The sequence below is a fragment of the Raphanus sativus genome, chromosome 7 (genome assembly GCF_000801105.2).
Source record: "Raphanus sativus cultivar WK10039 chromosome 7, ASM80110v3, whole genome shotgun sequence".
Classification (NCBI taxonomy): domain Eukaryota; kingdom Viridiplantae; phylum Streptophyta; class Magnoliopsida; order Brassicales; family Brassicaceae; genus Raphanus; species Raphanus sativus.
In genome coordinates, this window is record NC_079517.1 from 7,479,061 (window position 1) to 7,506,094 (window position 27,034).

General features: G+C 33.7%; 9 protein-coding genes across 10 annotated transcripts; 4 read left to right on the forward strand and 5 right to left on the reverse strand.

The window, feature by feature from the left end:
• Window positions 1-1,126: 1,126 nt before the first annotated feature.
• On the forward strand, window positions 1,127-2,318 carry LOC108814840 (adenylate kinase isoenzyme 6 homolog). Its single transcript, XM_018587470.2, has 3 exons — window positions 1,127-1,446; window positions 1,721-1,866; window positions 1,947-2,318. The coding sequence occupies exons 1-3, from the start codon at window positions 1,198-1,200 to the stop codon at window positions 2,134-2,136; spliced, it is 585 nt and encodes a 194-aa protein (XP_018442972.1). The 5' UTR covers window positions 1,127-1,197; the 3' UTR covers window positions 2,137-2,318.
• On the forward strand, window positions 2,306-3,604 carry LOC108836205 (3-hydroxyacyl-[acyl-carrier-protein] dehydratase, mitochondrial-like). 2 transcript variants are annotated; one of them, XM_056990871.1, is made up of 4 exons: window positions 2,306-2,424; window positions 2,785-3,059; window positions 3,167-3,282; window positions 3,368-3,604. In XM_056990871.1, exons 2-4 carry the CDS (start codon window positions 2,793-2,795, stop codon window positions 3,462-3,464), a joined length of 480 nt encoding a protein of 159 aa, XP_056846851.1. In that variant the 5' UTR covers window positions 2,306-2,424; window positions 2,785-2,792; the 3' UTR covers window positions 3,465-3,604. The 2 variants fall into 2 exon arrangements, with proteins under 2 accessions (XP_056846851.1, XP_056846850.1); XM_056990870.1 differs by having other exon boundaries at window positions 2,336-2,563.
• Window positions 3,589-4,331, forward strand: LOC108816626 (uncharacterized). Its single transcript, XM_018589190.2, has one exon. It carries the CDS (start codon window positions 3,722-3,724, stop codon window positions 4,187-4,189), a length of 468 nt encoding a protein of 155 aa, XP_018444692.1. The 5' UTR covers window positions 3,589-3,721; the 3' UTR covers window positions 4,190-4,331.
• A 142-nt stretch (window positions 4,332-4,473) lies between these two features.
• LOC108836206 (putative L-type lectin-domain containing receptor kinase I.10) lies at window positions 4,474-6,785 on the reverse strand. The gene has a single exon (XM_056990868.1). It carries the CDS (start codon window positions 6,652-6,654, stop codon window positions 4,657-4,659), a length of 1,998 nt encoding a protein of 665 aa, XP_056846848.1. The 5' UTR covers window positions 6,655-6,785; the 3' UTR covers window positions 4,474-4,656.
• A 3,219-nt stretch (window positions 6,786-10,004) lies between these two features.
• Window positions 10,005-10,928, reverse strand: LOC108815088 (L-type lectin-domain containing receptor kinase I.9-like). The gene has a single exon (XM_018587748.2). It carries the CDS (start codon window positions 10,926-10,928, stop codon window positions 10,005-10,007), a length of 924 nt encoding a protein of 307 aa, XP_018443250.2.
• A 2,987-nt stretch (window positions 10,929-13,915) lies between these two features.
• Window positions 13,916-14,827, reverse strand: LOC108815299 (L-type lectin-domain containing receptor kinase I.9-like). The gene has a single exon (XM_018587943.1). The coding sequence runs from the start codon at window positions 14,825-14,827 to the stop codon at window positions 13,916-13,918; it is 912 nt and encodes a 303-aa protein (XP_018443445.1).
• Window positions 14,828-17,971: 3,144 nt separating this feature from the next.
• On the reverse strand, window positions 17,972-19,367 carry LOC108816770 (protein STRICTOSIDINE SYNTHASE-LIKE 12-like). The gene is made up of 3 exons (XM_018589336.2): window positions 19,103-19,367; window positions 18,707-18,976; window positions 17,972-18,449 (listed from the first exon to the last, which is right to left on the reverse strand). Exons 1-3 carry the CDS (start codon window positions 19,333-19,335, stop codon window positions 17,972-17,974), a joined length of 981 nt encoding a protein of 326 aa, XP_018444838.1. The 5' UTR covers window positions 19,336-19,367.
• Window positions 19,368-20,713: 1,346 nt separating this feature from the next.
• On the reverse strand, window positions 20,714-23,120 carry LOC108814142 (enolase 1, chloroplastic). Its single transcript, XM_018586645.2, has 7 exons — window positions 22,645-23,120; window positions 22,077-22,384; window positions 21,837-21,991; window positions 21,430-21,747; window positions 21,204-21,350; window positions 21,080-21,130; window positions 20,714-20,997 (listed from the first exon to the last, which is right to left on the reverse strand). The coding sequence occupies exons 1-7, from the start codon at window positions 23,037-23,039 to the stop codon at window positions 20,932-20,934; spliced, it is 1,440 nt and encodes a 479-aa protein (XP_018442147.1). The 5' UTR covers window positions 23,040-23,120; the 3' UTR covers window positions 20,714-20,931.
• Window positions 23,121-25,295: 2,175 nt separating this feature from the next.
• On the forward strand, window positions 25,296-26,024 carry LOC108816236 (uncharacterized). The gene has a single exon (XM_018588807.2). The coding sequence runs from the start codon at window positions 25,389-25,391 to the stop codon at window positions 25,824-25,826; it is 438 nt and encodes a 145-aa protein (XP_018444309.1). The 5' UTR covers window positions 25,296-25,388; the 3' UTR covers window positions 25,827-26,024.
• The last annotated feature ends 1,010 nt before the right edge of the window (window positions 26,025-27,034 follow it).

Here is a 27,034-nt window from a genome sequence, read left to right on the forward strand (position 1 = left end):
TCAATAAATAAGCAAAAGATATATCGAGTCTTCTGGAAATCATTATGAATAAAATCGTCCATAGTTTATTATAAAAAGTTGTAAATATTTTATTGACTTCTGAAAATATATATATTAACACATACAAAATAATTAATTAAATAGGAAAATTAAAATCCTTGCTGCAATTAATGTATATAAAAAAGAAAAAAAATACAATTCATCCATGTACAAACTCACAAGGCATAACTAAACAAAAAAATACTAAACAATATGAGAAATTGTTAGAAATACCAAAAATTAAATACTACTTTTCAAAAAAAATTATCATCAATCGAAAATATACTAATATTTGGGTCTAAAATTTAGTGATTATTTTTAAGATTTAATGTTAGAGGATTGGGGTTGAGTTTATAAATGTTCTATAAATATTTTTAAAAAATAATTTAGTGTTGTTTTATAAATAAATATAAAAGAATATCGATATCATTTCTCATATCATATATCTTTGGAACTAAAGTGTAAAGTAAAATATCCCTAAGACTCTCATGCAAAATATATCTTTATGATTTAAATAGATGGAGATTTTGGAGATAAATCATCTCAAGACTTTTATGTGGAACAGATTGTGGATTATTGATTTAGCTTTTATTTAATTTACTACTAAGTATTGGTTTTATTTAGTATTTAACATTATTGTTTTATAATTTAATATTTAAAATTTAAAATATCTTATGAAATTATTCATTTTATTTTATAGTTATTTTTATAATCTTTTATTTTTTTAGTAGTTGATCGCGAATTACCTTATTTAACTCATGATTTAAATAATCTGAATTCAAATTTATATTAAAATTTATATAATAAATAAACTGAACTGAGCTAAAGCTAACTCATCTCATTTTAACACCATTTTACATCACTCATAAAAAAAGTATTATGTAACAAAAAATCAAAATGTGTCCATGATTAAATTATAAATCACTTCTGATTTAATTGTATTTTATTTTAATTTGTGAATTGTGACGTAGAAAAGAAAACTTTTCTTAAAAAATAAAAAAAAAACTTTTAACACCGTTAGATCATCCAACATCAATCAGTTTGACGGCCGTGAGGGATTCACACTCACCCTTTATTAGTAGGCTTTTAGGTTTGTAAAAAACCAAACCCTACTCTCCTCTTCTTCTTCCCTACTTCCAAATCTTACGCACGGCGGCGATGCTTAGAACTCTGTTTAAGCCTAACGGAAAGAGCGTCCTCATGGCGGGAGCTAACAACGGGACGAGGCGCTTAAGGCCGAACCTACTGATCACGGGGACTCCTGGTACCGGTAAATCGACGACGGCTTCTGCTCTGGCGGAGGCCACGAACTTCCGGTATATCTGCGTCGGAGATCTCGTCAAAGAGAAGAACTTGCACGATGGTTGGGACGATCAGTTCCAGTGCCACGTCATCAACGAAGACCTGGTGAGTTGTTTTGTTCATCATCTTTCAGCTTCTTCTTCGAATTCGAATTCATTACCAAACCGTATCGTAGTCAAAAAAGGTTGTCTTTGCTTGATTTGTTGGTTACGTTTCAAATTGTTCCCAAAAGTTTCCGTTTTTTAATTTTACTTAACCGACATCGAAATTAAAGTGTCTGAAGCTGCATTGTTATTGAAGATTCAAATCATTAAGCTCACATGAGAAGATTTCTGTCTTTTAGCTATTATTGTGTGTGTTTTAATTTCGTGTTGTTCAGGTGTGTGATGAGCTAGAAGATATAATGGAAGGAGGAGGTGTGATTGTAGATTACCACGGATGTGACTTCTTCCCTGAGCGCTGGTTTGATCGTGTTGTCGTCCTTCGAACTGAAAACTCCGTTCTCTATGACCGTTTAACCAAGAGGTCAGTTTAGTTTCTTCATTTAAAAGGTGTTTGTTTCGCTGCTTTTGATATTGTTCTCAAACCAAACCAAATCAAACCAGGGATTATTCTGGAACCAAGCTTAGTAACAACATGGAATGCGAGATCTTCCAAGTCCTGCTCGAAGAAGCAAGAGATAGTTACAAAGAGGAGATTGTCGTCGCGCTACAGAGTAACACAATCGAAGATATCTCTAACAATGTCGCAAGTTTGACTGAATGGATCACCACTTGGCAGTCACGAGAAAGGTGACGTGTCATCATACTGGAATCCTTATGACAGTGCCTTCTTTAAGGTCCAGCTTTTGGTAGTTTCTGTATCGGGGTTTGCTTGCAATTTGTATACTGATATTATTGAAAGACAATGCGATCAAGCTTATTATATGTATGCTCCGTTTGATACTCTTATTAAAAAAGAAAAGCTTTTTGTTATTATTTCCTAGCGTGTTTTTATGTTACAAAGTCACAAATGTGTTATGATTGAGAGAGATACATAAATCTGGATCATACTCAACCTTCATGGTCATGATGGGTTAATATGGTATGGAATATTAGTCAGTCATTAGTGCGTAACTCAGTTTAATCGCAATCCTGTCCTAAGCTCAAAAGTTGAACAGAAAAAAGTAAAAGTAGGTTAAGCTTGAAGAAGCAAAGTCTGTATCTTTCTCTTATTCGACGAGGTTACTATTCTCTTGTTGTCATTATTTCTTAGAAAAATTGATTATAAGATTAGTCTATGATCCCTATATTGTTAGCAATTGAGAAAATAAAGTTTGCATCTTTGACTTCAACTTCAACTTCACGCCTAGAAGCTGTTCGTCAAAATGACTCAATGAGAAAAGTTGCCACTGAAAAAGAGTATGTGATGATACTTTTTTTTTCTTTTTGTTTGATTGTTCAGGTGAAGCAATGCTGGCCAAGACAATTTTTACAAGAACCATCCTTGTTTCGAGGTGTTTCGCATCAGCTGCTTCAAAGACACTTAAAGTAGGAGATGTTTTAAGAGAAGCAAGAGTGTACTCAAGTGAAGATGTTAAGAGCTATGCTGAGGTGAGCCATGATTGGAATCCACTTCACTTCGATCAAGAACTCGCCCGAAAATCCGGATTTGAGAACCGCCTTGTCCATGGAATGCTCGTGTCTTCCATGTTTCCTCGTATTATCTCTTCCCATTTCGTGAGTTCTCTAGTTTGCATTTACTAATGTTCCACATGTCCTAGTTGTGAATGACTCTTACAGATTTACAGAAACATGACATAATCTTGTTTGGTATTTTGTTGCAGCCTGGAGCAGTGTATGTATCTCAATCTCTGCATTTCCGGTCACCAGTTCACATAGGGGATGAAATTCTCGGTTTGGTACAAGCCACAGCTTTAAGAGAAACCAAGAACAAGTACATGTAAGCTTAACTTATTCAACATCCAAAAAGTTTTAGTATTTTGTTAATTCTATAGCATAACTAGATCCTCATTTCGATGTGTCAGTGTCAAATTCTCAACCAGATGCATCAAGAATAACACTGAACTGGTTGTCCTTGATGGTGAAGCTACTGCAATTTTACCAAGCCTCCATATGCTATAGTCATCAAGATCCTAGGTCCGCAAGTTTATTTTGAATTTTTAATTCAGTTTCATTATCTTTTTGATATTTTTTTTGTTCAGGATTCTTTGCCGTGATATATTGTTTTGATATTTAAATTTCAAACTTATACGTTGAGATAATATAGGAACTAAACACCACTAATTTCTCTAACAAGACATTTTAATAAATCTTTAACTACAAAAGACTTGCGTCTCTTTTCTCAATGAGAGAAGAAAGAAAACGAGATAGCAGCAGAGATGGAAAAGAGAGGTGTGCCTCTGAGATCAATCATCTCACATTCTCTCTGGATAACCTTAGTTGGAATCCTTCTCTTCAGTCTCTCAACCACGAGAAGACACAACTTTGGTTACACGAAATTCTTTTCGATATGCGGAACGTTACTCATGACTTTGCCTTGGATAATCCAACTTCTTGTAACCTCTTCTGTCATATTACTGCATAAGAGTACATGTTACAACCTCATGTGGATTGTCCGGCCGCCAAAATCATCTGAAGAGAATCATCATCCCACTAATGTCGTCACTATCTCTTCTTCTTCTTCTCCATCATCTCCTCTCCCGTCTGGCCATGTTCTGAAGAAAGATGATGCTGGTGAGATCGAGATTAGGATTGTGATTCCAAGAAGTCCACAGTCAACTCATCTGGAGATTGAAGGAAGAAACAACTCCAAACTTCTACCAAATGGATCACCACCTGTTTCTTAAATGTGACTAGTACTCTGTTCTTGTTCTTTCATTTATGTTTTTCTTTAAAAGACTATGGTCTGAAACTTGTAGTGCTTACAAGTTTTGTGATATTTCCGTTGTGAGTTTCCATTAGTAATGAATCAGATTGCTATTTTATAACTCATATGTTAATCTCTATTAAGAATACACACACTGACTACACAGAGCTTCTTGAACTGAAGAGTATAATAAGATAAAAAAAGGATGGTGGTTGAAACGCTTATATTCATTTCAAAGGAAACACAAGAAGATACAAATATGAAGGGTTTAAACCAATAAGGGATAAGATTGCAAATTATTTTCTGAAAAATTCATTGATCTTAAGACAAAGTGAGAGAGAGATAACACAATCTTGAAAGCTAGAAAATCTGCTTTCTGCTATGTACATTTGGTGTTTACCTATGACTAACGATCTTATATAATCCAATGTATGTCTTAACCACGGCTTATTCTTTTGAAGGGGAGCTTTTGGCCAAGGAAGAAGAGATGGAGGAGGAAGCTGACCAGCTCCTTGAAGCTACAAGAGAGGCTGCATCGATCAGAACCGAAGAATGACTGCTTAAACCCACAGTATATGGTGAAACATCTGGCAAAGGCAGGCTGTTGTTTAAGTATAAGACCACTTGTTCCATCGTAGGCCTTGATTCCGGCACTGTACTTGAACATAGCAAACCGAGTTTCATAACCATCTCTACTTCCTCTTGCGAGTATTCATCTCCCAGTCTCGGGTCAATAGCATCAAGCAGAGCATCCCTTTTCCAGCACTCACAAACCCATTTGATCAGAAGCCGTTTCTCACATTGTAACTGTGGTTCCACAGGTCTCCTCCCACATGTTACTTCAAGCATGAAAACACCAAAGGCATACACATCAGTTCCAGTGTTAGCTACCATATCTATTACTTCTGGCGCTATGTACCCTATGGTTCCAACGGCTCCTGTTGGGTGTGCATACCCTCCATGGTCATGAAACCTTGCCATACCAAAATCCCCTAGCCTTCCGTTGAACTCACCGTCCAACATAATGTTTGAAGATTTGATATCTCTGTGCAGAACAACTTGGTCAGCACCTGTGTGAAGGTAACAAAGAGCAGAAGCTATCCCCTTAAGGATCACAAGCCTCTGGGGCCAAGAGAGTACTGGTTTCTGGTCATCAAACAAATGCTCATCAAGACTACCATTAGGCATGTACTCAGAGACAAGAAGAAGCTCATGCTTTCTCCTGCAGTAACCAAGAAGTGGAACAAGGTTCCTGTGTTTCAGACATCTCATGCTCACCACTTCAGACACAAACTGCTTCACACCTTCATCACCGTTATAAGACATTCTCTTCACAGCTATCTCTCTGCTTAGCATGAGAGTTCCTCTGTACACTTCTCCAAAACCTCCTTTTCCAAGAAACCCATCTTTGTGAAACCCTTTTGTTGCTTTGTATAATGACTTGTAAGAGAATCTGTGCGCACCGAACTCCTTCTCCCATGCTTCGGTCACTTCTGCGTACTTGCACCTCCTAAAAAGATACACTCCTATGAGAACACCTAACCCCATGGTAGCCACAAAACCAAGCAAGACAATGAACAGTTGAGATAGATTCTTATGTTCCGCTCTTGGAGGAGGAACTTCAGGGAGTCTTGACAAGTCAAGACTCTGTAAAGATCCTCTGTCTGTGCAAAAACTCCACGAAAGAACATACTGGTAACTAGTAGCTGTCCCTGTTGCTGCAGAGAATCCAACAAAAAGTCTTGAACTATTAGGAAAAACTTCGGTAAGATTGATGGGTTGTGACAACAGAGGCCGGCTTGGCTTCTCAACTTCAAGAGGAGCTATTGAGACATTGAGCAAAGTGCCTTCATAATCCACCCACACCTGTAATGGCTTTCCACTCAGTAGGTTTATGCTTTCGTTCTTCCCCTCTATGTCTGAATAGTAAGAAGCTGAAGCTATTCCTACGGAGAGAGGACTGTGGACATCAATCCCCACATGGTTCTTGTCTATATCTTCAAAATCTGGATTCCAAATAGTATCAAGCTCAACAGAAAGCACATCAGAAGAAGGGTATCCACTTTTAGACACGTTGAAGATCCCCAGGTACCTAGTTGTTTCTGCATGAGAGAAATCCATAGAAGGAGATACAACAAAGGCCATGCCGTGGCCACCTTCATGCCCTGGCTGAGGAACCAAAGCGCAAACGAAGTGTGTTGAGAAAGAGAGCGGTTTAGAAGAAGCGAGCTTAACTGGTTTCTTGTAGAAAACATGACCCATCTGATGATTTCCAGCGTTTGTAAGCTGCAGCAATCCACTGGGAAGGACTGTTGCAGATCCATCAAGATAAAGATTTTCTTGCACTCCAAAGTTGTCGTAGAGAAACTTTATCTCTTGTTGAGTTGATAGATAAATGAGATGGAAAGAAGAGATCATGAGGATCTGAAGCAATCTACAAGTCATTGCTGATGATGATGATGAATAAGAGAGTCTGCTGGATCTGTGTTGAAGAACATTAACCTTTGCAAGTTGAAGGAACAAAGAAAGAAGTGAGCTTTTGTGTTTTTAGTGTAAAGTATTGTTTGTTTATTCTCAAGGGAATATTAGCATATCACCGTTTTTTTTTCTTTTTCCCCTTTACAAACTGGACTTCAATAATGCTATATACAATATTAATATAAATAAACTAACAATAAAGCTTCATTTTAGACAATATTTTAACACTAACTAGACTTTTGACCCGCACGCCCGTGCGGGTGTTCTTTTTCGGTTCGCAATATTTAATTTTTATTATATTTTATATAAATGTGATGTTGTTAATATATATTCTATGCTGATTTAATACATATTTTATGATGGTTTGTTGACCGATATTGGACAGTTCCGTTTGTATTTTTAATTACCCTACACAATATGTTTTTAGTATTTGGTTTTGATAAACAAAAAACCTAAAAGAATATATTTGATTTTTCAAAACTTACATATTCATCAGCAAAAACTATTTGAAGAGTCTCTCCCACCGAATAAGGTGTTTTGTTGCCAGGAATGAAGCAATTTGACTTGAGATCACTATTTCATCTTAAATGGATTCATGTTTTTGAGAGGTGTGAAACTTGCATTGCTCGACATTTTTTTTGATCTGGATGTGAATGTTGTTCTTCAACGTATATTGAATTGTATATAGTTTTATAAGTGAGACATATATGATAGTAAAATCTAAACTAATTATTTGAAAACTTGATTTGCAAGTCGTGTAGATAAAAAATATACTAAAGGTTAGGAATATTTTGTCAATATTTTGTTTTTAATTTTTTTCACATAATGATAAGTATTTAAAGTTTGGAATATACTAAAGATGTTGTAATCAATCGATCCTATAAATCTGTAATTAGCAAGTATATTGATATTTTTATAAATATGATACCTTTAATTTAGGGGCTTGTTATGTTAAGTTATTAAGATAGTTAAAGATTTTACGAACAGTGAATTGATATATCTGACTTAGTTGATATATTTTTTTAATGATAGGTGCAACAAAATCATTAGAAAACTTTATACATAGATTTTATGTTTAGAATATTAATTAATATAAATATTGAATCCTATTAATCTATAAAATAGTAGTCAACCCGAATGGTTTTTAATTTTATCCAATACAAGTAGTACATATAAGGGAAAATTCTATAAAAATATCTCAACTAAATTTGTTAAGCTTTTAAATACCTAAATTTTTTCGCTGTCTAGTTTAATATCTCAACTAAATTTTTTAAGCTTTTAAATACCTAAACTTTTTCGCTGTCTAGTTTAATATCCCAACTAAATTTTTTAAGCTTTAAATACCTAAACTTTTTTGATGTCTAGTTTAATAACCCAATTAATTATTTTGCTCACTTTAATATACAAACTTTTAAAACTAAGTCTATTTAATATCCAAACTTTTTTATTTTAATTAAAAATACTAATAATTTTCAGACGAAATTTTAAAAAATCTCTAAATTTTACAAACATCTCAGAAAATTCTAATTTTATTTTATGTTTGAGAATAAAATTAACTAAAATGTGTATAACCTTAAATTTTGAAATAAAAATTTTAAATTTTAAGTATTGAGTTTAGTTTATTTTCTGAAATAGAAAACAAATTTATTTATTTTCCTTAAAACTTAATTTTAAAAATTTTAAAATTTTCTTCCTAACTTATTACCTTCTTTCCTAAATCATAAATAAAATTAGAATTTTCTGAGATTGTTTTGTAAATTTGAAGGTTTTTTAAATTTTGTTTGAAACTTATCAGTATTTTAAATAAATTTTGATTATTAAAAGGGACATAATTTTAAAAATTTGTATATTAAAATGAACAGTATAATTAGTTAGGATATTAAACTGGGTAACAAAAAAGTTTTGGTATTAAAAAGTTTAATGAAATTTAGTTGGAGTATTTTTATGAAATTTTCCCTACATATAGTCCGGTTTAGTAATGCTATTTACAGTTATAATATTATAGTTATATATTAGTTTTGGCTGTAACACTATTTTAATAAAAAAATTGGCAATGGATTCAACAATATCGCTTACTAAATTTTTGAAACAGTTTCATGCTGATATCGAGATTGTGCTGATGTCCAACTGTATGGTTAGAGATTTTATAGTTAAAGATATACAAATTGGTCAAAGATAATGTTAATGGGCTTCGATTTGGATTATGACGTGAAAGGCTTAAACAAAATTATAGCAAATCTGTATCATTAATATCAGTGGCAGATATTGTAAATATTTAGATGAAGTATGGGTTAATTTTCTTTTGTACTTCACTTTTAATAGGATAGATAGATGACTCAAGTTCAACCCAGTGAAAACTACGCAACGCTGCATGTGAGTAAATCTGTAATAACGGGTCAAACAAAAGATTAAACTATATATAACACCTATATGTCTTAGATCTTATCCCTACTTGTTCAACTTGGAGCTAGCTTTTATATGTGTTGAACCCAAAAAGAATCCTACAGACCTTGTACTTTCAATATTTCGTTGGTCTTTCCTCATGCAGAAACCGAAAGCAATGTCTTTTCCAGACTAAAAGGATCAAGGCTAGGAGATCCTGGGGAAGTCAAGAAAGACAGCTACGAATGTTCTGTAAAACAATAAAAATAGCTTAGTAACTAAACCCTTGATGCCGAAAAACAAAATCATCTTGTGATTTAGATTAGGATCTGGCAGAACTCCCAATACACAGTTGTAAAAATATTCATGGCACATTCAACGTAAAATGGAAATCAGATAAGAGGCTACTGTTAAGATACTTGGATAACCAATGTTTAAGAAGTTTCCTTGACTGTGTTGCACTGTGGCCGTCTCTAGAGACATTGAACAGAGACCTAAGATCTTCCTTGTTCATTTCCAAAAGTCCAAAATTCGCCGGTTGTTGAACAGTACACACAAGTGCAGATGTTTGCTTAACATTTTCAAAATAATACAATGAGAAATATTATAAATGAACCAGCTTTTAGTGTCATCAAACAAAGGCCTGTACTATTGTTCATGTACTCTGAGACCACAACAAGGTTTGTGTTTGAAATAGAGTTTTTAAAGGAGAATGAACTGAAACACAATACATTAACTTATAGAAAAACATAATTAAACTTATTAAATCACATACTAATTATTTAATCATTTAATTAAGTAGAAGTTAAAATCGCAAAATTACTAAGCAAATAAACAATAAATAGTAACTACAATTTTGGTTACATATTCCCATTCATTACCAATTTATTCTGATGATTGAATCACATTTCAACACTTACCAGCAAAAAATAAACTCATGCAAGAACATACAAAACCACAAAAGACAGGCAAAGAAGCAGAACAATAACAAGGGTAGGAAGCTTCTTATGAGGAGCTGAAGAATGAGGAACTTCAACAAGTCTTGAGATATCAAGTTGCTGCAGTGATCCTCTGTTTGTACTGAAACTCCACCCAACAATGTATTGATCACTGACCGCTGCACCTGTTGATGCAGAGAACCCAACAAACAGTCTTGAACTATTTCTAAAGACTTCTGTAAGATTGATGGGTTGTGACAGAAGAGGCCGACTTGGCTTCTGGACTTCAAGTGGAGCGATAGAAACATTGAGCACAGTGCCTTCATAATCCACCCAAACCTGTATAGGCTTCCCACTCAACAAGTTCATGCTTTCGTTTTTACCGTTTATGTCGGAATAGTAAGATGCTGAAGCGACTCCGAGAGATATAGGACTGTTCACATCAATCCCCACGTGATTGGTAATGACATCATTGAACTCAGGGTTCCATATAGTGTCAAGCTCAACAGCAAGAACGTGAGAAGAGGGAGATGATTCAAGTGCTGATGCGTTGAAAGCCCCCAAGTATCTTGTTGCCTCTGCGTGTGAGAAATCTCTTGAAGGAGATACTAGGAAGGCAATACCATGGCCACCTTCACGACCTTGCTTAGGCACCAGAGCACACACGAAATGCGTCGAGAAAGAGAGTGGTTTAGAGGAACTGAGCTCAACTGGTTTCTTGTAAAAAGCATGACCAATTTGATTCAGTGAAGTGTTTGTCAGCTGCAGTAATCCACTGGAAAGTACTTTTGCAGAAGCATCTAGATAAAGATCTTCTTGGTCAAGAAAGTTTTTATAGACAAACCTTGTTTCTTGTTGACTTGTTAAAGAGATGAGATGAAGAGAAGAGATGATCAGGATCTGAAGTAGCCAACGAGCCATTTTCTGATGATGAAAAAGAGAGTCAGGATCTAATGTGTACATCTTCTTTCACCACAAAACATTGCATCTTATAACCTTTCAAGGTGGATAAAAAAAATGAAACAGAGAAAAACGTGAGCTTCTATTTTAGTAATCAAAGACTAACAAACTTTCTAATATTGTTTATTTTGATAACAAGCTTCACAACGTGGTGTGGCTTTCAAAATATTTCGTTTTGACAATATTTTAACTTGTAGATCTCAAATTTTGAATCAGAGTAGACAAACCGCGTCTGCGGCATGGAGCTACCATAAAACAATAGTATAATGCACCAACTTGAAGCTAACAAAATATACTATGGCCCTGACCTTCCGGTCGCAGAATAAATAAAAATACATTTTTTGTGATGATACTTCTAAGCAATTATGTGCGAGACCAAGAAGAAAGAAGGCTAGGAAAGTCTGGCATATGCATGACAACGATCTTTACATGATGAATATGACAACAGCTGATAGAAACTATAGGTAGGTCCTACCTTTTCAATCTAACCCTCTGCTCTAAAGTTGCAGGAGAATACATCTTCACAGTAACAACAACTCATAATCACTAAAACTAATATTGGAGAGGAAAAAAATAGACAATCACTACAACATAGTCTTCTTTCATGGGATGAAAAGAAGAGATCATCAGGATCTGAAGCAGTCTACAAGTCATTGCTGATGATGAATAAGGGAGTCTGGTCTTTGTTGAAGAACATAACCTTGCAAGCTGAAGAGAAAGCAACAATAATGAAAAAATATTAGCATCATATGCAGTCGCCGTTTACAAACAGGAGTTAATGCCATGCTATAGTATTATATAAATCAACAATAAAGCTTTATCTGAGACAATATATTAAGTTATTAACTATAAGACCCAAGATCTACCCATTGAAACTACCGCAATGATGCATGTGGGTGTACCTAGAAACGGTAAAAACGGGCAAACAATATATTAAACATTAAGGGGGGTTATTGGTTTAAAAATTCTAAAGGAGTTTTAAAATTTTGAGAATCCACTATTATTGGTTTATAGATTTTAAAAGTCTTACTAAAATCTATTGTTATTGGTTTGATGACTTCTAAATTCCATTCAAATCCTTTGTTATTCATAAAGTTTAGTTATTATGGATTTTACTATTCCATTAAATTCTATTGTTATTGGAAGGTGGATTCCTTATATTTTTACTCATGAGACTAGACTTTGAAAATATCACATATACTCATAAGATTTCTGAAATCGGTGAAATAAGAAAAACATACACATATTGAATATTTATCTACGTAAACACACTACACGAAACTCAATAATGGTGAAGCACCAAACTCACATGATCTGTAATTCATTATATTTTTTTATAGTTTCATATTTGACAAAACAAATGTTTGATTTAATAATGGTGAAGAAATATAACTCATACGATAACTAGAATAGTGTTTCGAGAAAATCACAAAAGTCAAAGAAAATAAGACTGATTATTATCACAAGAAAACCAATAAGAAGAGGAACTCACCAAACATAAGGAAAATGAGAAATGTGTATCATTGTATCAATTGATGTTTATATATATATATGGTTTTTCGAGATTTTATTTTTGGAAAAGTTCTAGAGAGATTGTATACATTGCCTTATAACTAGAAATATTTTGAAAAATATATTATGCAAATCCATGATAATTAATAAAATCTGTTGAAATCAATACAAAGTATTGATAGAAATTTGTTAACTCTACCTAACTTCTAAAAATCTGTAAACTTTTAAAATCACTAAACTCCTTCTAAATTCTGACTCCAATAACCCCCCTAACTTACACTCCATCTGTTTCAATATAAATGATGTTTTAGAATTCATTTTTCCAGTTTAAATGATGTTTTCAATTTTCTATAAAGAATTTTAATTTATTTTGTTTTTGTAACTATTCATAGTCTATAGTATGATTTTGAAATATATATATATATATATATAGTGTTAACTTTTTATGGGTTGAGTTTGTTTTAAAAAATGCTATTTTGATGTAAAAATAATAATTTAATAAAAATTATAAAATTTACTTAATGTCCCAGAACTTTAAACATCAAATAAAACAAAACGGAAGGATATATCTTAGACTAGAATTGTGTTATCTTTCAGTGGATTTGAGTCATTTGATCCAACTTGGAACTAGCTTATTGGATTTGACCCGAGGTCCTACTTCTTCAACTTGGAACTAGTTTTTTTTTTTTTTTTTTGCTAAACCGTAAATATCATATTAACGAGAAGAAGATTTTACAAGATTCTTTTGCTAAACTATAGCTAGACCGAAACATCCATCTTATACACAGCATGAACTAGTTGTCACATGTTACATATATGTATGTCAGGCTCAACGACTACTAGATTGGTCTCTCTTGTATGTTGTGTTACAACATCATAGGTTGTTCAAACCCTGGCTTAATTAGGAACTAGAGCGCAAATGAAGTGTGTTGAGAAAGAGAGTAGTTGAGACGGACTGATGGACTGAGCTTTACTGGTTTCTTGTAGAAAACATGAGCCATTTAAGCTTAACATTTTCTTAAGTAACACAATTATCTGATAAATATTATTAACAAACCAGCTTTCTTACAGATAACATTTCTTATCTGACAAAACATATTGAGGAGTAATGCCTGAGCACATATCTCATTCCAGTATTCGGTAAGAGTGAAAGAGGTACTTTGAGGATCTATATGTAATCTGAGAATTTTGTAGCCATTAACCAAACCTAAAAGGAAAAGCAACATCATGTTGGAAGCTGAAACACAATACATGAACTTAGAGCAGAAAAAAAATAATTAAGTCGAAATTAAAATGGCAAATCACTAAGAAATAAATAAGGAATAGTAACTACAATTTTGGTTACATATTCCCATTCATTACCATTTACTCTCTCTCTCTCTCTCTCTCTCAATTTTCAATAACAATTCAACAACACTTACTATCAAAAGTAAAACTCATGCAATAATAGTCAACCCCACAATAGCCAGAATACCAAACAGAATAATAAACAGCGCAAGAAGCTTCTTATCTGTACCAGCAGGATAAGGAAGTTCAGCAATTCTTGAGGTATCAAGTAGCTGCAGTGATCCTCTGTCTGTACTGAAACTCCACCCCATAATGTATTGATCACTCACCGCGTTCCCCGTTGCTGCAGAGAATCCAACATGCAGTTTCGATATATTCGGAAATATCTTTGAAAGGTTAATGGGATGTGACAAAAGAGGCCGACTTGGCTTCTTGACTTTAAGTGGAGCTATAGAAACGTTGAGCACAGTGCCTTCATAATCCACCCAGACCTGTATAGGCTTTCCACTCAAGAGGTTCATGCTTTCGTTTTTCTTTTCTATATCGGAATAGTAAGATGCTGGAGCCACTGCGAGAGATTTAGGACTGTTCACATCAATCCCCACGTGGTTTTTCTTGGAATCTTTGAACTCAGGGTTCCAAATAGTGTCGAGCTCAACAGCGAGAACACGAGAAGAGGGAGATGATTCAAGTGTGGAAGCGTCGAAAACCCCCAAGTATCTCGTTGGCTGTGCGTGGGAGAAATCCATAGAAGGAGATACTATGAAGGCAATGCCATGACCGCCTTCGATACTCTGCTTTTTCACCAGAGCACACACGAAATGCGTCGAGAAAGAGGAACCGAGCTCAAGTGGTTTATCGTAGAAAGCATGACCGATTTGATACTTTGAAGTGTTTGTCAGCTGTAATATTCCATTGGGATGTACTTTTGCAGAAGCGTCTAGATAAAGATCTTCTTGATCAAGAAAGTCTTCAAAGACAAACGTCGTTTCTTTTTGACTTGATAGAGAGATGAGATGAAGAGAAGAGATGAGCAAGATCTGAAGCAGCCAACTAGCCATTGCTGATGATGAAAAAGAGAGTTTTGGATCTGATGTGCAGATCTTCTTTCACCTCGAATCAATGCATCTTATAACCTTTCAAGCTTGATAAAAAAAATGAACATAGAAAAACGTGAGCTTCTATTTTAGTAATCAAAGCCCTATCAAAAAAAATTTCTAACATATTGTTGATTTTAATAACAAGCTTCACGTGGTTTGGTTTTCGAAAGATTCTAGTTTGAGACTATTTTAACTTGTAGATCTCAACTTGAATCAGAGTAGACAATCTCGTCTGCTGCAAAACGTTGTTTAAGATATGGAAGCAGACAAAAATAAATGATATTCTTAACATGGGAGCAGACAAAATATATATAATAACATATCTTAAACATGATTAAAATAGTGTTGGGAAGCAGGTCGGATTCGTCTCTGCTTGACCCGTCTTCATCCGACGTGTTGACTATTTTTTTTTTCAAAAACTTTAACGTGTATAACCTATAAATAAAATTTAGTAAATCCTGTGGATTAATAATAACTAAAATAAAAAATACTTTTATGTATTTTACATAAAATATTTTAATAATATAAATTGTATATTATAAAAGTAAAGTAATTTCCATTATGAATTATCTTCTATCATTTTCATTTTAGGAATCTCTGTTGAATTTTTTTTTATTTAATCTGGAGGTATCCGAACTTATAAAAGAGTTCAGATTAATTTTCAAGGGAAAATGCAGTCCATACAGAAAAAAACTCGTACTTACCATTTGGCCATGATGTTCTGAATAATCTCCGTTGAACTTTTCTTCCTTCAAATTGCACTCTTCCTAATATCTATTGTTATAAAAAAGGGATTGGATCCTTCTTAGACTATCCACGTCGATAACCGGATCACTAATTCGATCGACGTCTTGACGACACCTGTCCAGATTAATAAAATGCAGAGTTTCATTTAATTACAATTGATATTGAGTTAATTATATTTGGGCCCAAAATCAAGACAAAAATAGGTTTATAATGTTTTCATCATCCTCCCGACAAACAATTTTAGGGTTCATCGGATCCAGGACTTTTGAATTTTGTCTACCAACAATGGTGGTTCTGAGATTGCCTAAGACTCAGTGATTCATTGTTAATCTTTCCCTCAGACTCTGATCATGTTTTTCAGTCTTTAATTTCACTTCCGATTACAACTCGCACTGATTCAACATCATTAACCAAAACTTAAAGCTTCATGCCCAATACAACCACAATCTCAAATTCAATGAATCTTATCCATCTTTAAGACAGTGATTTTTCCCTATAAAAAGGTTAGGATTCATCCCTTGAACATCAGCGTCACAGTTCATAATATCTAGAGAGATTTTATTTTTCAGTATAATGGCTGTCTCATCTGTTTTGCTCTTTGATTTGAAGTTGTGGCTTCCATAGAGTTTTCAAATATGGTTTACAAATTTTTATCTGTAATCTGACTAGAAGTAGATTGCTGAAATATATGTGTATATTAGAGACTACTGATTGAAAAGTTAATATAGGTGATGGATGTGGTATACTGAAATTTGATTCTGATATTTTATACCATTAAAAGTATGTCAGAATTTTATGTACTTTTAACTATTTGTCATATGATAGTGCAAGTTGATAAAAAAAAAAGTTATATGATAGTGTACCTCTTTGTCTCTTTGCGCTCTGGTTCTTTTACTTGAAACATAAAGTCAGTTTTGAGAGGAGATATAGAGGAGGGGACAGAAGAAACTATTGGCTGAACCTTATCGTCCGCCACGCCACATACTCTGCATGCAGTTCTTTAGAGCATCTCTTACCCTATACTATATTTGATTCTATACTCTATAATAGAGTAAAATCTACTCCAACCCATCTTTATTTCTTCCTCTAAAATAGAGATTTGCTATTTTTACCTCTATATTTAGAGTAAAAAATAGCATTCCTCTACAATAAAGGCATGCTTTTTTATTTGCAAAATAGTCCTTAAACTTTTTGTGATTATAAATAAAATACATGTTTATGGACAAATATAATACTTTTTACATATGATATCACAGTTTTTGTTTACATAATAGTTTTAAATTTTCACAATTATAAATAATCATAAATAAAAAATACAATAAATTTATTCAAAATTTTTAAAAAATAAAAAATTAACAAATGATATTTAATGTTTTATATTCAACTAAAACTAAAACTAAAATTTAACTATTAAAAATTTTACATAGCTTTAACATATTAATAAAAATATTTAAGCTCAACCTAAATATTATTCAATACTTATTTCGCATTTCGAAATGCATTAACAAATAATTTATGTTAAAATATAGTAATATTGAAGGTTAGATAATGTCTATTTTATTTTATTTTATTTATATACGATAGCTTTTTGTAATAAAATGTTTATTTTAAATGATATTGTAATTTTATGAAAAATAAAAAAATTATAATGATTGGATGAATTTTCAACATGTATAAGTAGAATGTATTAGTTGTAAAATAATAAAAGAATCTTTCAAGAATATTCCTTTTTAGATGAAGAAATAGAGAAATATATTGGAGAAGAACCCATATATATTATAGAGTTCCTCTATTACAAAAGAAAAGATAGAAAAATACATTGGAGATGGTATTACCTTAAGTCAACTTTTCTAGCATCCGTTTTTTTTTTAATCTAGCATCCATTTTGCTAGAATCAAACATCATTTTTTTTTATTGTTCAGATATTCTTCTAATCTCATTAGTAAAAAATATCTTAAATGTATTTGAAACTGACACACTTCTAGCATTTTGATTACCAAAAAAACACCCGGTTTATAATATACATTTGTCACTACTAGGCTACTAGCAAAAACTGCACGATTTTTGTATGTACTTATGTAATGAAAAGGGAAACTGCATTGGTCAGAAATCTCGAAAATTTCAGGAAATTAATCTAAAACATATGACGTCCGACCAGTTTTCTTTTAAAAAAAGGAAAACTTCGTCCTCACTGAATATAACCAGGAAATAAGAAGGAACGGAATTTATAAGAACGTGTATAATGAACAAACGAGCTTTAAATTTTGAGTTGACACTATAACTTTATTAAGGATTGAATGATTTTATATAGTTTTTCAAAGTTATCACATAAAACAATCACGATATTGTAATACCAAATTAAAGTTTCATGATTCCAGCAAATGGTCCAGTAAGTGTTCCAAGATAAAGTTTTCCATCCAACTCATTGGCTTCACTAAGCAAAGTGTTCCCAAACTCATTCTTGACAAAAATGGTCTGAAGAACTTTTCCGTTAGAATCGATTTTAACGGCCGAAGGATCCGTTGGTACGACCACCTCGTTCTTGACCGAAGCGATCCAAAAGTTTCCAGTAGAACCGATCCTCCTAATGTTGTCAGGGTTCGAGACAGAACTTGTGACGTCTTCCATCGATCCAGCTTTGGGTCCTGTGATCCAGTATCTCTTGATGTTACTCTTTATGAACTCGCTAACAAGTACGAACGAACCATCTGAGCTCACGGCGCAACCAGCCGCACCACTTAGACCTTCCATTAACACCGTCACTGCTTTAGTCGCTGGATCGTATTTGAAGAGCTTTCCGCTAGCGTCTTTTGCTGCAACTGCGATCAACACTTCCCTGCATTGCATAACCAACAAATATTATTACGCAAACTCAATCAAACATTTTCATGTATATATATATATATATATATATATTGACTACACCAATTTAAAATTTATTTTGAATAAATTATTGATTAAAATTTATGAAAATAATAAAATAGTTTGATTGGTGCCGTTATAGCTCTTAATCATGAAGCTACGTGCATGTCTAAGTTATAGACGACAGAAAATATATATATGTATATAGAAGATCGAATATAGATACTCTACATTGGGTTGAACTTTGAGCTGAAAGAAGTGAAGTAGACGACGCCGGTGGTGGGATCAACGTCAAGACCGTCGAGAAACTTGAAGGGCTTTCCGTCGACACTGTCGGCGATCTTTGTGGCCAAACCTCCGGCGGGAGGGATAACGTGAAGACCCAAAGGAGCATCAGCGACGTAAAGGTCACCTGTTTTGGGGTTGAAGGCTACCCCGGCAGGTCGGCCACATTTCCAGGCCAATGCGGTTCCAACTATTCCATTGCACCATGCAGAATTCCTATAGAAACCAAACCAATTATATTCTTAAAACGTTAATATAAAGAAAAACAAGAAAACCGATATCAATAATATTTAATTTTTGAAACCATGATTTAAAAACTTATTAGATAAAGGAGAAACTTACGAAGTCTCGGTGATCTGAGCAAAATCTTCGAAACCCTTGTCGGCTGTATACTTGAGGATTTTACCACCAGAGACTCCGGTGTAAAAAGCTTTTCCGGTGGTATCAAAGGCAAAAGATTCAGGGCCTGACCTGTTTCCTGGAATCGGAAGTTTCTGGAAAGACGAGTCATCGGAGAAAACAGCCGAAGAAAGAGAGAGGAGAAGAAGAGAAATTACAAAGACAGACGAAGTCATTGTATTCTTAGCTTTGTTCTTGATATCAAAGAGATCTAGAATCTACTGTTGGTGTACAAGAACCTGTTTATGTCTGTATATATAGAGAGAGAGAGACTTGCTTAAAAAGGAAAATATAGATTTCTTTGACGAACAAAATAGAAAATATTTAATGTTTCCACTTATAGATGGAGAAATATACTCTTCTTGTTTTGGGTGATTCAATATATTTGATTACATCCAATCCACATTAAATGCTAAAAATTGGAGGTATTTATATAGTATCAAATCATACTAAAAAGCAAATTATCTAAATAAATAAAGAAACAAATATGCACAAATCCCCTTTATATATCATTTGAGGAACATCCCTTTAGACGATGATCAAAAGTTTGAAATTTCATCAAAAAAAAATTTACACTATGGAAACGTAACGAAAAAAAGAAAACTAACAATATAATATATCGGGAGGATTTTGAAGGGATTTTTGCTTCACATTTTAACCACATGTTTAATTAAAAACTAACATCGTTAAACATAGTTGACATCATCTAAATCGATGTGTAAAATCTGGAAATTTCAAAAGTTTGTGTATTTAATAGAAAACAAAAATTAACTCAAGTTTTAAACGGGGATCCAAAATAGTTTTTGTATTTTATTAGTAAATGAAAATTAGTTCGGGTATTTTGAAAGAATTTTCTATTCACAAACTTAAACACGTGTTTAATTAAACACTAACATTATTGTCACTTCCGTTAAATATAGTTAACGATGTATAAAACGATATGTAAAATCTGTGAATTTCAAAAATTTGTGTATTTAATAAGAAACAAAAATAATTCGTATATTTTATTAGCAAATGAAAATTAGTCCGTATATTTTTAAAGAATTTTTCCTTTCTAAAATTTATAGATTAAAAATTATATACTCTCTTAAATAAATTTACTACGCGCAGGAATTACCAATTTACCACCTAGTTATACTAATCGTACTCCTCTCATATATAGTTATGTTTTTATTATGTACTTTTTGAAAAATACGATTAGGACGCCTCTCATTGTAATTATAGTCTAAGAAACTATATACATTATATTATTTACTGTATACGTTTTTCTTATAATAAAAACATAACTATATATTTATGTAGAATTAATGTACTTTTGCCTTTTTTTGTTAAGAAAACTTTTGCATATTTGTTTCCCTTTGTGGAATTAATGTACTTTTGCCTTTTTTTGTTAAAAAAACTTTTGCATATTTGTTTCCCTTTGTGGAATTAATGACACCAAATCGCCAAATATACGTTCAATTTTCAACCATGAAGTCCATATTCTTAAACAATACTCTTCTCAATCATTAGAACGAATAAAACTGTCATAAAGCCGAGCTTTTGCATAAAAGATAATGGTACGCTCCGGTTTATCCCGGTTATCCAATTACTCCAAAAAAATGCAAATGTCAACATGAGTATCAATCACATTACAACAAAAGACTCCCGAGTGAAAAAGCTGTTCCGTTTTATTTGTTTTCTTTTTTCATAAAGAAAACTCAGAGAAAGCTACAAAAGTTATTTTTTTTGCTTAATAAGCAAAAACCAATAAATCCCTCTCTCAAATCTTCTCAGGGTGATCTAAAAGCTTCGCCGGCGTAACGCACGTTGCCAAGTTCCTCTTCAATACGGAGAAGCTGCAACAGAAACAAATCAAACTCACGGTGTAAGTTTGGCTGTCTCAAGATTTATAAGTTTGGATGTCAGTTAATATTTTACCTGGTTGTATTTTGACAAGCGTTCACTTCGGCAAGGAGCACCAGTTTTGATCTATATACATAACATATGTCGTTGATTAGAGAATAACACTTTATGATACAGACATGTTTAGAAAATATGTTACCTGTCCACTTGCCAAACCAACAGAAAGATCTGCAATGAAGTTATCCTCTGTCTCGCCACTCCTGTGACTAACCATCACACCCCAGCCTGCAGCTTTGGAGTCTAGTGCTGCTTGAATTGACTCTGTCACTGTCCCAATCTGGTTCACCTGTAAAACCACACAAAAGATGAAACCCTCCATCTAATAACCTTGGAGAAAGAGATAAAAGTAAATGAATTGTTCTGACCTTCAACAACAGAGCATTGCAAGACTTTTTCTTGATAGCTTCAGCTATCCTCTTCGGGTTAGTGACCAACAAGTCATCACCCACGAGTTGGATATCAACAGATGATTGCAATGAAGCCCATGAGCTCCAATCATCCTGGTCAAAAGGATCCTCGATAGATACGATAGGGAAGTCCTTGATGAACTCTCTGTAGAGTTCAGCAAGACTCTCAGCTGATAGAACATGAGCTCCGTCGTTGGGCTGTTTCTTGAAGTTCAAATCGTATCTTCCATCCTTGGTGAAAAACTCTGACGCAGCTACATCCATTCCTATTTTGATCTGCAATAGAGTTATATCACATTATGTGAATGGTGTGTAAACATTTGACACCACCAAAGGATCTTGAAAAATAGAAGAAGTTGGTTTACCTTTCCGGTGTAACCGGCCTTTTCAATAGCGTCAATGAGCAGAACTAGTCCCTCCCTGTTATCTTGAACATTTGGAGCAAAACCTCCTTCATCTCCCACATTACAAGCATCTTGACCATACTTACTTTTGATTATCCCCTTCAACGTATGGTAAACTGTAATCAACAAAAATACAATTAAGTGCATTTTTACTATAGAAAAAAAACAACGCTTTGATCTCATCATCACATTGACTTTTACCTTCACTTCCCATCTGAAAGGCCTCAGAGAAAGAGGTTGCTCCTACCGGTAGAATCATAAACTCTTGCATAGCCAAGCTGTTCCCAGCGTGACTGCCACCATTGATGACATTGAAAGCAGGAACAGGCATGACAAGCTCCTTTGTTCCAGATAGTTCCTGGATGTGTTTGTACAGAGGCACTCCTTTGGCTCCAGCACCTGCCCTGCAAACACTCAGTGACACTCCTAATATAGCGTTAGCCCCGAGTTTCGACTTGTTCAAGGTTCCATCCAGTTCCAGCATAAGAGCATCTACATCAGCTTGGTTCCTTCAAAGAAAAAAAAACAAAATCTATACAAAGTCAATACAGTAAATTAAGGTTACAAGAACACAAAAATAAAAAATAAATAAATAAGAGTATCTAAAACAGATTCAAGCCATATCAACAAGCAGAAACAAACTCAACAACATTTAAAAACCAGATTAACCAAATTAACAGCTGTTTAGCGAGATCTTAAAAAATAAGAACACCAACACAAAACTCATTGTCGTGTCTCAACGCAAGTTCTTTTTATCCTTTATACATACCTAACATCAACTCCGATGAGTTTGGGAGCCACAAGTTCGTTGATGTTCTTGATAGCCTGCAAGACACCTTTACCACCGTAAACGGTCTTATCACCATCTCTAAGCTCGAGCGCCTCGTAGATCCCGGTAGATGCACCACTGGGAACGGCGGAACGGTACAGATCATCGGTAACCAGATCAACCTCCACCGTGGGATTCCCTCTGCTATCGATAATCTGCCTCGCTTTCACTCCCTTCACTCTGCACTCCTTGGCCACCGCCGAGCATTGCACACCTGTGCGGCGGAATCTCAGGCATGACGGCGCGGTTTCAGAGTGTCGCTGGGGGGAGACGACGCGGTGGCTGGAGGAGAGGAAGGATCTCTGGAGTTGGTGAGGGTTGGTGGTCAAAGCCATGAATGAGAAACCTAACGAGAAAATAGTAACTAGAGAGAGAGAGAGAGAGAGAGAGAGGTTTTTTTATGTATGTATTTGAAAAACGTCCTTACGAGGGTTGGTGTAGGCGATGAAAACTAAGAGGAGTCAAAGGTCAAGCATAAAACCGGTTCTTTCTCAATTTAATTCCGGTCAAATATTTGGTTAGGTTTAAAATTAGGAGATAAACTAAAGAAATCGCGGTTGAAGATTTGGTGATGTACCAAATTAAGAGATGTATATTAAGCTAGGAGTTTGAATCACAAATGGAGGAATTGACTGAACTACTACTTTTTAGTACCATTTTCATGTATATGTGAACTACATTTACCCTTAGTTTTAAAAGGTTAAATAATTTATGTTCCTACATCACAAGTTTAATTTCGTTCATCCAAAAACTGATTTGGATATCAGAAACCGTTTAATTTATTGTTTCATCAATTAAAATATGACCAACCCAATCGCAAGTTAACTAAAACTAGATTTTAATCCGCGTTTTAAAAGCGTAAAATATTTTTAACAAATCTAACTTACAAAATCAATATATTTTAACATTTTTTGATAAGTAGTGTTTTACCATTTTATTTTAGTTTATTTGAAAACTATATAATTATATTAGTTGTATTTATATTAAATATAAAAGTTATATAAGATACTTTTTAATAATTATTAGTCTGTTTTGTTATGAACTTTTAACAAAATTTATGTAATTTATTTGATTAATTCTGTGATCTACATATTTGATGAATTTTTACTAAGTTTAAATGAATGCAATTTTTTATGAAAATATAAATACAATAGTTCATTAATTTAATTAATTTCATATTAAACAAAATTTTATAAAACATATTGGTTTTGTAAATTAGATTTTGTTAAAATATTCTTATGCTTTTAAAACACGGATCATAAATCTAATTTTAGTTAAGTTACCATTAGCTACGTTATATTTTAATTTATGAAACTGGAGATTTAAATGGTCTCTGATATTGACATCATTTTTTGGATAAATAAAATTAAACTCATGATTTTAACTACATGATCATGTCATGCATAACATATATTTTGTGTAAATTGATATATATTAATATAATTTACATGGTTAACCATGCGATGGTCAATACTTCATGTAATCAGCAATTATTTTCCCTAAAAAAACAATGTGATAAACTTGAAACTCTTCCATCACAAATTTATTGTTATTTAAACATAATTTTTAAAAATAATTTAAAGTTTAATATTATTAAACTTGTCATTTCATAAGTGTGTAAATTACTCTGAAAGTTTCTATTAAAAAACGTTTTACAATCAATTGTAATTAAGCACTCTCAAATTTAGTGTTTTCATAGTGTTTGAGATGTGTTTCTAAACTCAACTATGTGATTTTTAGATGATTTTATGTGAATCTAAGAATTTGATATAATTTTTGTAAACTCTAGAATCTCATATAAAACCATGAAATTTTGATTTCTATTTTTAATTATAAAACTCTACTCAATTTTTCTAAACATTTGAACCAGTTTAAAATTTAAAGTTTAATATTTTTTCAATAATAATGGATTTCAGAATATTTTATAAAATAACAAGTAACACTAAATTTAAAATATTTTTATAGGGAAAATTTCATAAAATAACCTCAAGTAATTTTGTTAATTTTTTAGATCCCCAATTTTTTTCGCTTCCCATTTTAATATTTCAACTAATTATTTTTCTAATTTATATTTGTCTTGTTTTGTTTTGATATTTGTATCTAGAGAAAACTAATATATTCAAGTATATAAATCTGATATATATATATTAGGATATCCGAAATATTCCGGATCGGATTTGACTCTCTAGAATCCAAATTTTTAAATCCATTCGGATATTTAACCAGTTTTAGTTCAGTATATTCAAATCGAATCCAGTTCGATTTTTCAGGTTATGATTTTTTTGCCAAGCCCTGACTTTCATTACAAAACTCTAAAATTCATCAAATTCATTTCATTAATCTCAACAAATACATTTAATAGTAGTTGCAGAAACTAAAGTCAAGATCAGATCAACAGTTAGCGTTTACTTCACCTCTAAGGGAACAATGGATGATATGTATTTTGTTATAGTATTATAGTTTGAGAAGCTTTATATGAAGCTGATGAGGATTTTTCCGCTTTATTCACCTTTCCATGTCATTCTTTAACAAACACTGGTCGGCTAAAAGGCTCTTCAAAAGACTAATGTTCATGTGCACATGCGCTATATATTAGATCATCCGCAGATATGCAAATAACTAAAAGATCCCATCGTCCTATCGGCAAATATTGATTTTCAAGAACCAAAACATCACAAGCACCAATGGCAATGACTAGTACTAGTAGCAGCACTTCGTTGTATCCTCCTGCTCAACAACCGCAGCAACCATTAGTAGAGAATGAGATCGAACCAACTGCGACAAGTGCTAATATGGTCGCAGCACCAAACGGTCCAAACCACTACTCGTCCGGCTCCATTGGACCCTTCTTTGCAGTCATCTCTGTTCTTGTTGTTCTTGCAGTTCTCTCCTGCGTCTTGGGCCGGATATGCGCACGGCGACGACGCCAGAGAAGTGGTGTAGTGGCTGAAGTCAATCCGTTGGAGATGATAAAGAGTCGTGGGCCTTTAGGGTGGCTGAGACGGAAATGGATACGGTGCTTGACCGGAGACGTGGAGGCTGGAGCTAAAGTTACTGATTGCACCGGCAAAGAAACGCCTAAAGATGGTGATCAGACTCGTCTAGAAGCTCCTCCAGCTTAAACTCACTATGTGTCTTTTAGAGTGAGACTATTAATAAAAGATTTAGAAACATCTGAAGTAGAACGTAAACAAATTACGACATATTCTATACGTTAATTCAGTTCTTTTTTTTTCTTTTGTGCTAGTTATTTTTCAGTTCTTCAAACAAACATAAATTGTAGTTTCATCCCTTCAATCTCACAATATATATCTTGTGAAATTTTATACTTCATTGTTACAAATCTCACGTTCAAAAACAAAGATGGATATTATATTATCCATATGTAAACACAGAAAAAAATAGTAGTCAGAAGCCATAATTTGTCTTTGATCGGTGAACAAGAACAAGAACATTCTTGAAATCTAGAAAACAAACTCATGAGGCTTCATCCCTTGTTCCACCAGACACAAGAAGTAAACCAGAAGGAAGCTGCTTCAAAAACACAACTCTCTTTCCCTTGCCCCGACCAGCAAGAATGATCAGCACTGTCCCTGGCGTGATGCTCGATCTGCAATACGGTAATAAGAATGATCATAATACAAACAGAACCGTACGGAGATGAAACTAACCACGAACGAAAGTAACGGATAAGCAAACCAGACATCGAGTAAAGTACCTGGAGCTTGGTGGGTTTTGTTTGGGTTGCGTCTGTTGGCGAGAGGCTTCTTCAAGTCTTCAGCAGGATAGAACTTCGGGGGCTTCTCCGACGGAGCATCAGCCTTGGACTTAGCGTCGTGTCGGGGAAAACGCTGCCGTTTCTGGCCTTGATAGCCCAGATTAATATGGGCCAGTTATGGGCTTTGTAGTTTTATTAGGCTTCAATATGTGGACTCTTCATTAAAGCAGAAGCCCAAACATTAAAACAATGGCCAACCGAGTAAGCGAGCCTACTTCTCGCGGTGGCGGTCAGTTGGAAGACACTCAAACTGTTTTGGGTCAAAGAGTTTGGTGGTTTTAGGCCATTGTGAACTCAGTCACATCACATGCATGATGCATCTATTAGAATAAGAATATTCCAATGATGCTCATCAAAAGAGACTCCTTAAGAAAACTTCATTCAACAAGTCTACTTAGCCTAGATACAAAATGTTGACAAATATTTCTTTAAGTAGAAAAGTTATATTGATTCAGTTACGTTATCATCGCCTAGTTATTGATTTAATTATATATATGGTGTCCAGGTCCGGTGTTTTAGGGGCCAAGTTGTAGGTTAGTAGTTTCTTTAATA

Bases quoted from the DNA above. Each gene is read 5' to 3' on its own strand.
- LOC108816626 (XM_018589190.2), top strand. From the start codon at position 3,722: ATGGAAAAGAGAGGTGTGCCTCTGAGATCAATCATCTCACATTCTCTC.
- LOC108814840 (XM_018587470.2), top strand. From the start codon at position 1,198: ATGCTTAGAACTCTGTTTAAGCCTAACGGAAAGAGCGTCCTCATGGCG. The intron at 1,447-1,720 runs GTGAGTTGTTTT...CGTGTTGTTCAG, and splicing joins ACGTCATCAACGAAGACCTG to GTGTGTGATGAGCTAGAAGA. The intron at 1,867-1,946 runs GTCAGTTTAGTT...AAATCAAACCAG, and splicing joins TATGACCGTTTAACCAAGAG to GGATTATTCTGGAACCAAGC.
- LOC108836205 (XM_056990871.1), top strand. From the start codon at position 2,793: ATGCTGGCCAAGACAATTTTTACAAGAACCATCCTTGTTTCGAGGTGT. The intron at 3,060-3,166 runs GTGAGTTCTCTA...ATTTTGTTGCAG, and splicing joins GTATTATCTCTTCCCATTTC to CCTGGAGCAGTGTATGTATC. The intron at 3,283-3,367 runs GTAAGCTTAACT...TCGATGTGTCAG, and splicing joins GAAACCAAGAACAAGTACAT to TGTCAAATTCTCAACCAGAT.
- LOC108815088 (XM_018587748.2), bottom strand. From the start codon at position 10,928: ATGGCTCGTTGGCTACTTCAGATCCTGATCATCTCTTCTCTTCATCTC.
- LOC108816236 (XM_018588807.2), top strand. From the start codon at position 25,389: ATGGCAATGACTAGTACTAGTAGCAGCACTTCGTTGTATCCTCCTGCT.
- LOC108816770 (XM_018589336.2), bottom strand. From the start codon at position 19,335: ATGACTTCGTCTGTCTTTGTAATTTCTCTTCTTCTCCTCTCTCTTTCT. The intron at 18,977-19,102 runs GTAAGTTTCTCC...TGGTTTCTATAG, and splicing joins GCTCAGATCACCGAGACTTC to GAATTCTGCATGGTGCAATG. The intron at 18,450-18,706 runs GTAGAGTATCTA...TATGCAATGCAG, and splicing joins AGCTCAAAGTTCAACCCAAT to GGAAGTGTTGATCGCAGTTG.
- LOC108814142 (XM_018586645.2), bottom strand. From the start codon at position 23,039: ATGGCTTTGACCACCAACCCTCACCAACTCCAGAGATCCTTCCTCTCC. The intron at 21,131-21,203 runs GTAACATATTTT...TTATGTATATAG, and splicing joins TTGGTTTGGCAAGTGGACAG to ATCAAAACTGGTGCTCCTTG. The intron at 20,998-21,079 runs GTAAAATATTAA...TTTCTGTTGCAG, and splicing joins GCTTGTCAAAATACAACCAG to CTTCTCCGTATTGAAGAGGA.
- LOC108836206 (XM_056990868.1), bottom strand. From the start codon at position 6,654: ATGACTTGTAGATTGCTTCAGATCCTCATGATCTCTTCTTTCCATCTC.
- LOC108815299 (XM_018587943.1), bottom strand. From the start codon at position 14,827: ATGGCTAGTTGGCTGCTTCAGATCTTGCTCATCTCTTCTCTTCATCTC.